Here is a 13,344-nt window from a genome sequence, read left to right on the forward strand (position 1 = left end):
CTGTAATCCCAGCTATTCAGGAGGCTGACACATGAGAAATGCGTAAACCCGGGAGGTGGTGGTTGCAGTGAGTCTAGATGGTGTCACTGTACTCCAGCCTGGGTGATAGAGTGAGACTCTTGTCTCAAAAAAAAAAAAAAAATGGAAGAAAGAAAAGAAAAAGAAAGAAATGCAGAACATCAGGTCCCACCCTAGATCTACTGAAGTGGTTTGGATCTGTGCCCCCACCCAAATCTCATGATGAATTGTAATCCCCAGGGTTGAAGGTGGGGCTTGGTGGGAGGTGACTGGATCATGGGGATGGGTTTCTCATAAATGGTTTAGCACCATCCCTCTCAGTAGTGTCCTCACAGTAGTGAGTTCTTGTGAGATCTGGTTGTTTAAAAGTATGTGGCACCTCCCACACTCACTCTCTTGCTCCTGCCGTGTAAGAAGTGGCCTGCTCTCACTTCACCTTCTGCCATGATTATGTTTCCTGAGGTGTCTCCAAAAGCTGAGCAGACACCAACATCATGGTTCCTGTATAACCTGTGGAACTGTGAGCCAATTAAACCTTTTTCTTTATAAATTACCTAGTCTCAAGTATATTTCTTTATAGCAATGCAAGAACGAACTAATACAGAAAATTGGGACTGAAGAGTAGGGCACTGCTATAAAGACACCTAAAAATGTGGAAACAACTTGGGAACTGGGTAATGGGCAGAGGGTGGAAGAGTTTGGAGGGCTCAGAAGAACACAGAAAGATGAGCGAAAGTTTGGAACTCCCTGGAGACTGGTTAAATGACTGTCACCAAAGTGGTGATAGTGAATAATAGTAAAGGCTGGGCTGACAAGGTCTCAGATGGAAAAGCAGAGCTTACTGGGAACTAGAGCAAAGGTCACTTTTGTTATGCCTTAGCAAAGAACCTGGACGCATTGTGCCCCTGCTCTGGAGATCTGTAGAACTTTGAACTTGAGAGTGATGATTTAGGGTATCTGGTGGAAGAAACTTCGAAGCAGTAAAGTGTTCAAGAGGTAGCCTGTCTGCTTGTAAGAACCTACGCTCATATGCATCAGCAAAGAAATAACCTAATGTTGGAACTTACATTTAAAGGAGAAGCAGAGTATAAAAGTTTGGAAAAGTTGCAGCCTGGCAAATGGTAGAAAAGAAAAGCCTATTTTCAGGGAAGGAATTCAAGCAGACTTCGGAAATCTGCGTTAAGTAAAAAGGAGCCCAGTGCTAATAGCAAAAACCACCAGGGGGTGGTGGAAGGCCTCAAAGGCATTTCAGAGATCTTCCCAGCAGCCTCACCCATCACAGGCCCAGAGGCCTAGGAGGACTGAATTGTTTCATGGGCCAGGCCCAGTGCCCCACTGCTCCACGGCCTTGGGACACTAGCCCCTGCATCCTAGCTGCTCCTGCCATGGCTCAAAGGGGCCCAGGTACAGCTCAGGCCACTGCTTCAGAGGGTGCAAGTCATAATGGTGGCTTCTTCATGGTCATGGTGTTAAGCCTGTGGGTGCAGAGTGTAAGAGCAGAGGCTTGGGAGACTCTGCCTAGGTTTCACAGGATGTCTGAAAAAGCCTAGATGCCCAGCATAAAGGGCCTTCTTTCTTTGTAATGGTCTTGCCTCTACCCCATAAACATACTAGAAAGAGGGGAGAAGGAGAGAGCCTGGAACACTGAAATTTAAAGAAAGTTAGTATAAGATGTTTGGATGAAGGCTGGAGGTGGGAAGAGCATGTGTTTCTCAGGGATATTTGCAAAGAATAAAATGATGGCATTCATTTCCTTGATCACTACTGAGTATGAAGGATGGGTCTATGGGAGTTCATTGTACCAATCTCTCTACTTTTACGTATGTTTAAAAATTTCAAAATAAGGCCGGGCGCGGTGGCTCAAGCCTGTAATCCCAGCACTTTGGGAGGCTGAGACAGGCGGATCACGAGGTCAGGAGATCGAGACCATCCTGGCTGACACGGTGAAACCCCGTCTCTACTAAAAAAAATACAAAAAATCTAGCCGGGCGAGGTGGCGGGCACCTATAGTCCCAGCTACTCGGGAGGCTGAGGCAGGAGAATGGCGTAAACCCGGGAGGCAGAGCTTGCAGTGAGCTGAGATCCGGCCACTGCACTCCAGCCTGGGCGACAGAGTGAGACTCCGTCTCAAAAAAAAAAAAAAAAATTTTCAAAATAAAAAAATAGCAATTTCAGAGATAATGTGTGAGACAGCTAGCCTCCAAGATTGCTCCCAATGATCCTCTCCTCCTCATATTTGTGCTTTTGTATAGTCTTTCCATATTGAATCAGGGCTTGTGTATGTGATCTGTGGAGGTGACAGCCATAATTTCAATGAACCAGGTCACTATGACTTCTGTCTTGTTCTCTCTTGGATCTCTTCCTCTGAGGGAATCTGCTACCATGCCATGAGGATATTCCAGCCGTCCTGTGGAGAGGCTTTTATAGAGAGAAACCGAGGTTTCCTGCCAACACCCAGCCATATGAGTGATCCATGTCAGTAAGCCTCTGTGGAAGTTGATCCTCTGGCTCCTGTCAAGTTTGCTAATGACTGTAGCTTCAACTAATATTTAATGCAACTATAAGAGAAACGTCCAAGCCAGAACTGCCCACCAAGCTATTCCTGAATCTCTAACCAACAGAAACTCCAGAAGCTGCATGGTTGTGCCAGGCCAGCCTGCACACTCCAGCTGCCAGAGAGCATGTCTTATCCTATGTTAATAATTTCTACTGGTTTACTTTTAAGTTAATTTACTCTTTCCTATATCTTTCATTCTGCTATGGAGTACATGTAGTAAATTTTTTTATTTCAGATTATTGTATTTTTTAGTTTTTTTATAGTTTCTAATTCTCAGCTGAGAATTTCTACCTTTTCATTTTTTCCAGTATGTTAGCCTCATGAAGCACTGTTGTAAGAGCTGCTTTCAAGTATCTGATATTTCTAACATCTGTACCATCTCAGCACTGGCTTCTATTAATTGCTTTTTCAAACCATGAGATTTAGTCATGTTTTATCAGTTCTTCATATGCCAAATAATTTTAGGTTGCCTCCTGGACATTGTGAATTAACATTTACATGCTATATAAATTCTGAGTCCTGGGTCTCGTTATAATCCTTTGAAGAACACTAGTTTTTTCGTTTGTTTATTTCAGCAAGCATATAACCTAGTTAGGTTCAAACTGCAATTTCTGTTTCACCTTACACAGTGGTTCTAATGTCAGTTCAGCTCTCAAAAGCCTCTGCTTTCCTGCTTTAAGCCTGGACCCATGAATGTGCCACTCAGGGTCTAGCCTGAGACTTTGATGATAGTTCAAATCTTACTTTCAACATTTTGGGTTGGCTGGGTGCCGTGGCTCATGCCTGCAATCCCAGCACTTTGAGAGGCTAAGGCAGGCAGATCACTTGAGCTCGGAGTTTAAGACCAGCCTAGGCAACACGGCAAACCCTGTCTCTACAAAAAAAACAAAACAACAACAAAAAAATCCAGGCACGGTGGCGCACAACTGTCGTCCTAGCTATTCAAGAGGCTGAGGCAGGATATTTACCTGAGTCCAGGAAAGTTAAGGCTGCAGTGAGTCATGATCATGTCACCGCACTCTGTTCTGGGCAACAGAATGAGATCCTGTCTCAAGAACAAAACAAAATAAAAAACAATTTGGGTCTGTCTTGTGCATTTAAAGCTTGGGGTAAGTCGGGAATATGCAAATTCATATGCCGAATTAGGGTATCCACTTCTCCAAGCTCTCTCTTCTCCAAGACTCCCCCACCATTCTCTGGCCCATAGGGTTCCATTTACCTGATTCCTCTGACCAGAAAAACAGGCTTTCTATCGTGTCTATGTTTCAGCTTTCTCAGTAAGTTTAATAGGATCTGTTTAGTGCTCTCTATATTAAACAATTGGACAATTAATGTTACTGACTGATTTTAGCTGCTGGTGCCACTGGTGCTACTCAGTTCCAGTTCAGGGTTGGCCCTCAGGGCAACAAAGCAAAAGAAAAAGGAGGCCAGGCACAGAGGCTCATGCCAGCACTTTGGGAGGCCAAGGCGGGCAGATCACTTGAGGTCAGAAGTTTAAGACCAGCCTGGCCAACATGGTGAAACCCCATCTCTTTTAAAATACAAAAAGTAGCTGAGCATGGTGGCACTTGCCTATAATCCCAGGTACTTGGGTGGCTGAGACAGGATAATCACTTGAACCCGGGAGATGGAGGTTGCAGTGAGCCCAGATCGCACCACTGTACTCCAGTCTGGGCAACACAGCGAGACTGTCTCAAAAAAAAAAAAAAAAAAAGAGGAAAAGGAAACTGGAAAATTCATTTTCATGTGGATCTCTTCATCAAGTTACCACTCTCTTTCATAATCTATCTGCTTTTGTCCCTTTGAGAGTCCTCAGGTAGTTTTGTTTTGAATTTTGACCACAGTTTTTTGTAGTCATTAGTGAGAGAGAAAGAAACAGGCTATAGTGGAATTACTCCACGTAGGCTACACAGCATGTTAAGAACTTAGCATCACTGAAGTTGACACAGAAAAAAATTCTACAGAGTAACTGAGACATAAAAAGCAAACCAAACTGTGGAGTTCCTTAAAAATACAACTTTGGAGTACTTGTGAAAGGAAAAGAAAAAAATCATTTATATCACTACTCAAGAATGAGATAATAGTTCATATTTGCAGTTATCCCAGACACAGCAGAAAAAAAATAGGAATCTTCCCTTCTATGAGTCTATAAAAAATACAAAAAAAATACATTAAAAACGCTTCTTTGCCAAAGACAGCAGAAGATAGTGAAGCAAATGCCACTAAATACTATTTTCCCCATTAGGTTTTAAATTCTCAAAGGATAGTGTCTATGTTTCAGCTTCCTCAGTAAGTTTAACAGGATCTATTTAGTGCTCTCTATATAACAAAATGGTCAATTAGTGTTATTGACTGATTTTGTAGAAATCTAAGGAGAAAAAAGGGTCTGCCCCCCTAAAATTTCAGCTAATCTTGGAAAATCTAAAAACCTATTTAAGATCTTTCCCACCTAATTTCATTTATCTGAACCTATAGATGGCATGAAACATACTGCGCAGCTCCCAAGGAATATCATTAATTTTAAGGTGTTTCAGGGTTAACAGGGGTACTACATTATATGGCTTAATTCAAACTACACTTATAAGGTAATGAGGCATGAGCTTAGCTGCTGTGATCGTAAGAACCAAACACATTGTTCATCCAAAAGATAAGATGAAGGCCAAAAAAGACCATCATCGTACTGAATACACAAACACACGTACACATGCACATGCACACGTGCACGCAATCCAAAATTGTTATATTCTGGTCTAATAAGAAATGTTCAGCTCTGTAATGGTGTTAAGATTTGGGATAGAGAAGGGCAAATAAAAGTCATCAGTGCAATCTCACTGAAGGTCAACTAAAGTAATTACAGCTCTTCTCTTTAAAAAGACAAAACTTAATGGGGCACACAAGAAAATCCTATGAGATCATGAAAGTTATGCATAAAGTGGGTCCCAGATACTCAGATTAACCAAAACCCAAATATTCAAACTAAAATGTATAAGTTTAAGAGGCCAGGTGGGGTGGCTCACACCTATAATCCCATCACTTTGGGAGGCTGGAGGCAGACAGATCACTTGAGGCCAGGAGTTTGAGACCAGCCTGGTGAAACCCTGTCTCTACTAAAATGTATAAGCTTAAACTTCAAACAAATATAGTGAACTACTAATTTTACATGGCAAATGTTAAGAGACAGTAAAGGCTGAAAAGCTTAGTAAATAATTTCTTGATAACTACTTAAATTAAATAGAGATCCATAATAGTGAATTGAAGAAGGCCAATACAATTTGAGGTATGCCTGCAACCTCTTCTGTGTCATTAAACACAATAGCATCTATCTTCACAACTTATTCCATTACTAGATGATCAGATATTACTCAATATGGCTTTTCTTACACATGGGTTTATTCTCAGTGTTTTAAAACCGTAAGAGTGTTATAGACAAAGTTACTGGCCAGACACTAACAAGGCAGCAGTAATTCTTCACTTACTCTATTTCACAGAATTATGACAGTTTAGAAAAATAATTAATTTGGGGGCTTTTAAAAACTTAACTATTCAGACTTGCATCAAAAAATAATATACAGCCAGACATGGTAGCTCGCGCCTGTACTCCTAGCATTTTGGGAGGCCAAGGCAAGTGAACTGCTTGAGCCCAGGAGTTCAAGACCAGCCTGGGCAACATGGAGAAACTTCATCTCTACTAAAAATAAAAACATTCGCTGGGAGTGTTGGTGTATGCCTGTAGACCCAGCTACTCTGGAGGCTGAGGTAGAAGGATCACTTGAGCCTGGGATGTGGAGGATGCAGTGAGTCAAGATGGTGCCACTGCACTCCACCCTGGGCCACAGAGTGAGACTCTGTCTCAAAAAAAATTTTTTTTTAATGCTATGCATCAAATACATTAGAAACACAATAATTTCTATAAAACTAAAGTTTTATTTTTAGGCTCATATCTTATAAATTTTAAATGGTAAATGACCTGAAACAGTCACTGCCTTACTTGATAAAGTCCCATTTTTAATTCTGGAATTGTTTTGAAGACCAAAAATATCAGTGAATTTCTGCATCTACTTAAATTGTATTTCCTAAAATTGCTGCACTAAAAATGTAATCCAGATCCAAAGAAGGAAGGAAAACAATCTGATATTATCACCTCATTTGTGCTACAGCTTGACTGAAGGATCCGTTTTTTCCTATTTGTGTTCCAAGCTAGCAATTTAGCACTAACAGAGATACTAAGTTTCACTGTGAAAGAAAGTCACTTCAAAACATATCTCCATACAGCAAAAAAGAATAAAAATAAAAACACAGCAAATATACATACTCCTTTTGGAAAGCCATGCACACGGGAGAACTGAATCCAAAGACAAGGCACGCCTGGGCGTCTGGGCTGTAGCCATTCCGGAGTAATATTTCTAGGCAATCTTCATGTCCCCCAAACACTGCTGAGTAAACAGGGCTTACTTTGTTCAGCTCAGTGTCACAGGCCCGGTTGGTAAGTGGTATTAATAAGTCCAAGATTCTATAAATACACAAATTCAGGAGATTTTAGTGTTTTTATAAGTGCGTAAGTGTAGGCAACATTTCTAAAGCACAATTTTTTCAGAATTACCAACTGATTCATTTAAAGAAATATTTCTGTCTAGGGTGTACCTTCTACCAACAACGTTAAACTGTTACATGTTATATATTTACTCTAAAATGTTACACTTATTATCACTTAATATAAAGGTCTTTAAATACATGTGAAACAAAATTAACGTCCCTATATGTAAACAGAAAAGGTGCTCTTTTAATTTTATTACCTTACTGGCACCACCTTATTCCCCAAAATTCGAATGTTATGTTAGATATTTTAGAGTCTAATAAATTATTTAAAACATCATTCTTCTAAGTATAAACTAGCATCAAGAAAATGCACTATTTTCCTTCTTAAAGTACCAATTAGTTTTTCTTGTCCAATTAGTAAAAATTTGTAAAGATGATAATTGACATGAAGACTAATATTTTCATCGGGAAGAAATTATAATTTCTGCTAAAATATTCTATTATCTGGAAAAAAAGGCCAGGCGCGGTGGCTCACACCTGTAATCCCAGCACTTTGGGAGGCCGAGGCGGGCGGATCACAAGGTCCGGAGATCGAGACCACGGTGAAACCCCGTCTCTACTAAAAACACAAAAAATTAGCCAGGCGCGGTGGCGGGCGCCTGTAGTCCCAGCTACTCAGGAGGCTGAGGCAGGAGAATAACGTGAACCCGGGAGGCGGAGCTTGCAGTGAGCCGAGATTGCGCCACTGCACTCCAGCCTGGGCGACAGAGCGAGACTCCGTCTCAAAAAAAAAAAAAAAAAAAAAAAAAGGAAAGGAAAAAAAGTGAGCTTATTAAATTATGGAGGCAGACTTATAAAGAAGCTGGTTCCTAGGAAGAGAAAGTTCTCAGAAAATAATTAAAACAAAAGTTCTTAGGTTATTTGTAAACTTACCTCTGGCAGTCAACTGGAAAGAAAAAAAGAATATTCCACCCTTCTAAAATTAAAAATAAAACTGTATAACAAAGCCAGGAAATTCTCTCTTTCTAGGAAAAGACAGACAGGGCTACTCTGAAGTATTTTTATAACAGTAAATTTCTCTTTGTAACTTTTCCTCATGTAATGTATGTCTAAGATAACATTTAAGTAGAACTTAATTCACAAAAGGGGCTACCTTTGAAGTAGGCTATAAAGAAAATCATCAGTGACAATGAGAATTCTCAAAATTGAGAACAAATGCCCAAGAGACTTTTGGTATCATTTAAAGCTCAGAGTATAATATCTAACACTTACGTTTAAATAAATGATCAAGAATTGGGGAAAATACCAAATTTTTAAATCTAAGCATTTTGTTAAAATAGTCTAATGTCTCTTAAATTTAATGTGTTTAATTTTTTTAAATAGGCTGGAAAAATTATACTCTCCCACAAGACATAAACATGCTTACAAATATTAATGAAATAGTAAGGTATTGTGTCACCTAGTGGCACAATGACCAAATTCCAGAATCTGTTTTCCTACTACGTAAACAAACTAAATTAAGTAATGAATATTTTACTATTACTTTTTAAATCAGATAATACTAACAACAGCTATAAAAAGTATTATTGTAGAATTATGGCTGTAAAGATTCTAAACATATATTTCTAAAAATTATTGACTATCAATTTAAGATAGACAGCCATATTCTCACAGGATATAGCTTCTAAGATTCCTGGAACCCCCATTTACTCTCTCTCTAATTTGAAGTTAGATCAAGAAAAGTTCAGTCAAAGGGTTTAAGACAGGGAGGACTACTTAGCATACACTTCAACAGGCATCACAAAATCAAAAGCTTTCCGGGGTCAAAGAGGTAACACAGATGGCCTCATCAGATTGATGCCTAAAAAGATGCCTGGGATAAAACTAGGGAGGAGGAGGTGGTGGATACAGCCATTACTAGAGAAATCAATGGGAAGAGTCAATACCCTGAGAAAGTCCCCGAGCCTACCCAGTCTCTAGCAACTCTGCCTCACAATATCAAAGTCCAGGACTAGTAGGAGCAAAAGACAGCACGAGGGACAGATTAGGGGTAGATCTATTCACCCAGCAGATTGGTAAGGAAGAGAATTTTGCTTAGAGGTGAAGGGTCTAGCCCAGATTTATTCCTTATTAGCTTTTGATTAAGAGACGACGCTTATTTTCTGTTTTAACACTTACTTTGTATGGCCCATTTGTGCAGCTGCATGAATAGGTAACTGCCAATTGTCCTCATTACAGTAAAGATCAGGATCTGCCCCACTGGAGAGCAAAAGCTCCACACATTTTGTGTGTCCCTCTTGAGCAGCAATGAACAAGGGAGTAGCTTTGTCCAAGGCTTGACAATTGACATTTGCACCTAATACAAAATAAACCATTTAACAGATAATCCTCATATTAAAAAAAAAAAAAAAATCAACATAAATTTCAAAGGAACTACCACAAAAGGGTAGTTCCTTTGAAATTTTTATAGCACAATAAGCTTTTCCCTCATTACTGGATGTTGGATGTTGTTAAATAAACATATTTACTTTGCTAACTTCTTGGTAATCATTTAAATTGTCTTTGCTAAACTGACAGGGTAGCTCATGCCTGGAATCCCAGCAATTTAGGAGGCTGTGGCGAGAGGACTGCTTGAGGCCACGTGTTTGAGACCAGCCTGGGCAACATAGTAAGACCCTGTCTCTATCAAAAATAAAAAGGTTTTGCTTTTATGTCAGCAAGAAAACAAGTGATTCATATCTTAGAATTCATTTTTAAGCTAAAACAAAAATCCTGTTCAATGAAGGATACATTTCATTCCAATCCCTCCTCCAACAAGCATTCTGGGGCCCAATAAGTAAATATTTAAAAAGAAAAAATGCAAACTATCAAACATGGATAATATTTCTGACAAATGTTCAAAAAGATAAAATCTAAATTATGCCACTAATTGATTCAGGCTAAGATTTATGATAAATTATCAGTAAATATGACATATATGGGAGCTACACCTTAAACTAGTATTGACTATACTCTCTATTACATTTCTTTCTTCATAACCACTGCATAATAAATAATACCTAAAATCAGAGAAAAAGGGTCTCTTTCAACAGGTTTCTGAGTTGATATTTAAAATCACAAATGTGAAAGGGAAAAACAACAACATTGTAGTGAAAGAAAGAAAAAGAAAAAATCCCGCCCGCATTAAAATAATTACAAAAATTAGAAGTGTGAATGTCTCCAGATGAAAAGGAACTATCCCAAGAATTTTGGATTTGTGAAAAATCTAAATGTAGTGACACCACTGAGGGATCACAGTCGTGTTCCCACAATGGCTCCTGACCCAAATGGAAACTCAGAAATGACAGATAAAGAATTCAAAGCAAGGATTGCAAGGAAGCACAACAAGATCCAGACAAGGTTGAAAATAAACACAAAGAAACTTCTAAAGCAACTCAGGAAATGAAGGCATCTTAAGATAAACATTTTAAAAAGGAATCAATCAGAGCTTCTGGAATTGAAAAACTCACTTAAGGAATTTCAAAATATAACTAAGTTTTATTAATAGACTGGATCAAGCAGAAGAAAGAATTTTGGAGCTTGAAGATCAGTCTTTCAAACTAAGTCAGATTAAAAAGTATTTTTTTTTTAATGAAGAAGGTTTTGAGAAATATTTGATAATGTAAAGCAACCAAATCTATGAATTATTGGTATTCCTGAGAGAGAAGGAGAAAAAGTAAATGATCTGGAAAACATATTTGAGGACGTAATTTAAGAAAATTTCCCTAATCTTGCCAGAGAGGAAGATATCCAGATAGAAGCAATCCAGAGAACTCCCTGTGAACATGAACATCACCATGGCATATAGACACCAGACTGTTGAAGGTTAACGCTAAAGAAAAAATCTTAAAGGCAGCTAGAGAAAAAAGTTAGATCCCATACAAAAGGAACAGTGGACTTCTCAGTGGAAACCTTACAAGGCAAGAGAGATGGGGGGTCTATTTTCAGCATTCTTAAAGAAAGGACACTACAACCAAGAATTTCATATTCTACCAAACTAAGCTTCACAAATGAAGGAGAAATAAAATATTTTACAGACAAGCAAGCACTAAGATAATTTGTTACCACTAGATCAGCCTTAGCAGAGATCCTTAAAGGACTTCTAAACATGGAAATGAAAGAACAACACTGATACCACAAAAACACACTGAAGAACATAGCCCAAAGACCCCATAATGCAGCCATGCAACAGACATGGCAAAGCAACCATCTACCAATTTAATAATAGGATCAAAACCTCACCTATCAACATTAACCTTGAATGTAAAGGGTCTCTTGAGAATATATAAATCTTTCGCCTTTTACTAAACATCCTGCTTAAAAGGTACAGAGTTGCAATTTGGATTAAAAAGAAAGAAAGAAAGAAAAAAGACTCATTCATCTGCTGCCTTCAAGAGACACGTCTCACATGTAAAAATATCTACAGGCTCAAAGTAAAGGGTTGGAAAAAGCAAGCAAATGGAAAACAAAAAAGGTCAGGGGTCTCCCTTCCCCTTCCCCTTCCCCTTCCCCTTCCATTTTTGAGATGGAGTCTTGCTCTGTCACCAGGCTGGAGTGCAATGGTGCGATCTCGGCTTACTGCAACCTCTACCTCCTGGGTTCAAGTAATTCTCCTGCCTCAGCCTCCTGAGTAGCTGGGACTACAGGCGCACACCACACGCCCAGCTAATTTTTGTATTTTTGGTAGATAGAGACGGGGTTTCACCATGTTGGCCAGGATGGTCTTGATCTCTTGTCCTTGTGATCCATCCACCTCGGCCCCCCAAAGTGCTGGGATTACAGGTGTGAGCCACTGCACCTGACCAGGGGTCACCATTCTTATGTCAGATAAAACAGACTTTAAATCAAACAACAGGGCCAGGTACAGTGGCTCACAACTATAATCCCAGAGCTTTGAGAGGCCGAACTGTGACAGAGCAGGAATATCCCCATCTTGCACAAGCACTGTTATTTTCCAATTCACCTTAATAAAAAACTGCCTAAATCCAAAGGGCATCAGCCTAAATGGCTAAGGTCAGCATGACCGTAAACCAAAAAAGCATCTCCAACGAGAAACATTCCAAACTCCGCAGCGACCAGAGACATGCTAGCCACCCCACTCTGGCTGGGAAGATGCCAGCCCCGAGATAACCCCCTTCCTGCTAGAAAGATGTCAACCCCAAGATAACCCCCCCTTCGCCAAGAGACATTCCAACTTCACCATAAACTTCTCCCCCACACATAAATATTCCAAGCTTGTGACAAGCCCCCTCACCCTAAAACCAATATATACTGATGTACTCAGTCTGTAAGAGAAAGCACTCCTGAACAAAAAAAAAAATCTGCCAGAAGCCCTTCTCAGGTTTTACCTAAAGTAAACCTGTCTTTAACTGCCAAGCCATCCTATGTGTCTCTTTCCCCTTTCTTTAACTCTTACAAGGTAGGAGGATCACTTGAGCTCAGGAGTTCAAGACCAGACAGGGCAATGTGAAAGGAAAATAAATCTTGGAACCCCACAATCACTAAGCCAAAGGGAAAAGTCAAGCTGGGAAATGCTTAGTGCAACCCTGCCTCCTATTCTACTCCTAAAAGATAGCTACTAAGATTAGAAAAAAGTTACATACCTCCCTCACAAGGAATTTCCCTGTGGATGAAGGACAGACAGAATTCAAAGTCATCCCTCTGCTCACTGGGATAAGCGCATATCTGAGTGCCTCCTTTGGAAAGCCTAATTAGAAACTCAAAAAAAAAACAAAAAAAAAACAAAAGGCAACCATTTGTCTCTTAGCTACCTACGACCTGGACATACTCTCCCCACTTTGCGTTGTCCTGCTTTTCCAGAGAGAACAATACATATCTTATATATATTGATTGATGTCTCATGCCTCCCTAAAATGTATAAAACCAAGTTGTGCCCCAACCACTTTGGGCACATGTTGTCAGGACCTCCTGAGGGTGTGTCACAGGCACGTGCCCTTAACGTTGGCAAAATAAACTTCCTAAATTGACTGAGATCTGTCTCAGATATTTGGGGTTCACAGCAACACAGTGAGACCCCATTTCTATTTTAAAAAACAAAGAAAAAATTATATATAAAAAACCAATGACAGTACAAAAGGACAAAGAAGGTAATTACATAATGATAAAGGGTTCGATTCAACAAGACTTAACAATTCTAAATATACACACACCCAACGCCAAAGCATCCAGTTTCA

At 39.6% G+C, this 13,344-nt stretch overlaps 1 protein-coding gene across 11 annotated transcripts in view; it reads right to left on the bottom strand.

The window, feature by feature from the left end:
• The window catches only part of LOC105465032 (ankyrin repeat and SOCS box containing 3), a 194,334-nt gene that overhangs the window by 43,362 nt on the left and 137,628 nt on the right, over positions 1-13,344 (bottom strand). For all 11 annotated transcript variants that reach the window (XM_011713215.3, XM_071076682.1, XM_071076681.1 and 8 more), the window contains 2 exons: positions 9,290-9,467; positions 6,888-7,085 (listed from right to left, as the gene is read on the bottom strand). In XM_011713215.3, coding sequence (XP_011711517.2) covers positions 6,888-7,085; positions 9,290-9,467 — 376 coding nt within the window. The remainder of the gene's footprint in view (positions 1-6,887; positions 7,086-9,289; positions 9,468-13,344) is intronic.

Source organism: Macaca nemestrina, chromosome 13 (assembly GCF_043159975.1).
Source record: "Macaca nemestrina isolate mMacNem1 chromosome 13, mMacNem.hap1, whole genome shotgun sequence".
In the NCBI taxonomy this organism is placed as follows: Eukaryota; Metazoa; Chordata; class Mammalia; order Primates; family Cercopithecidae; genus Macaca; species Macaca nemestrina.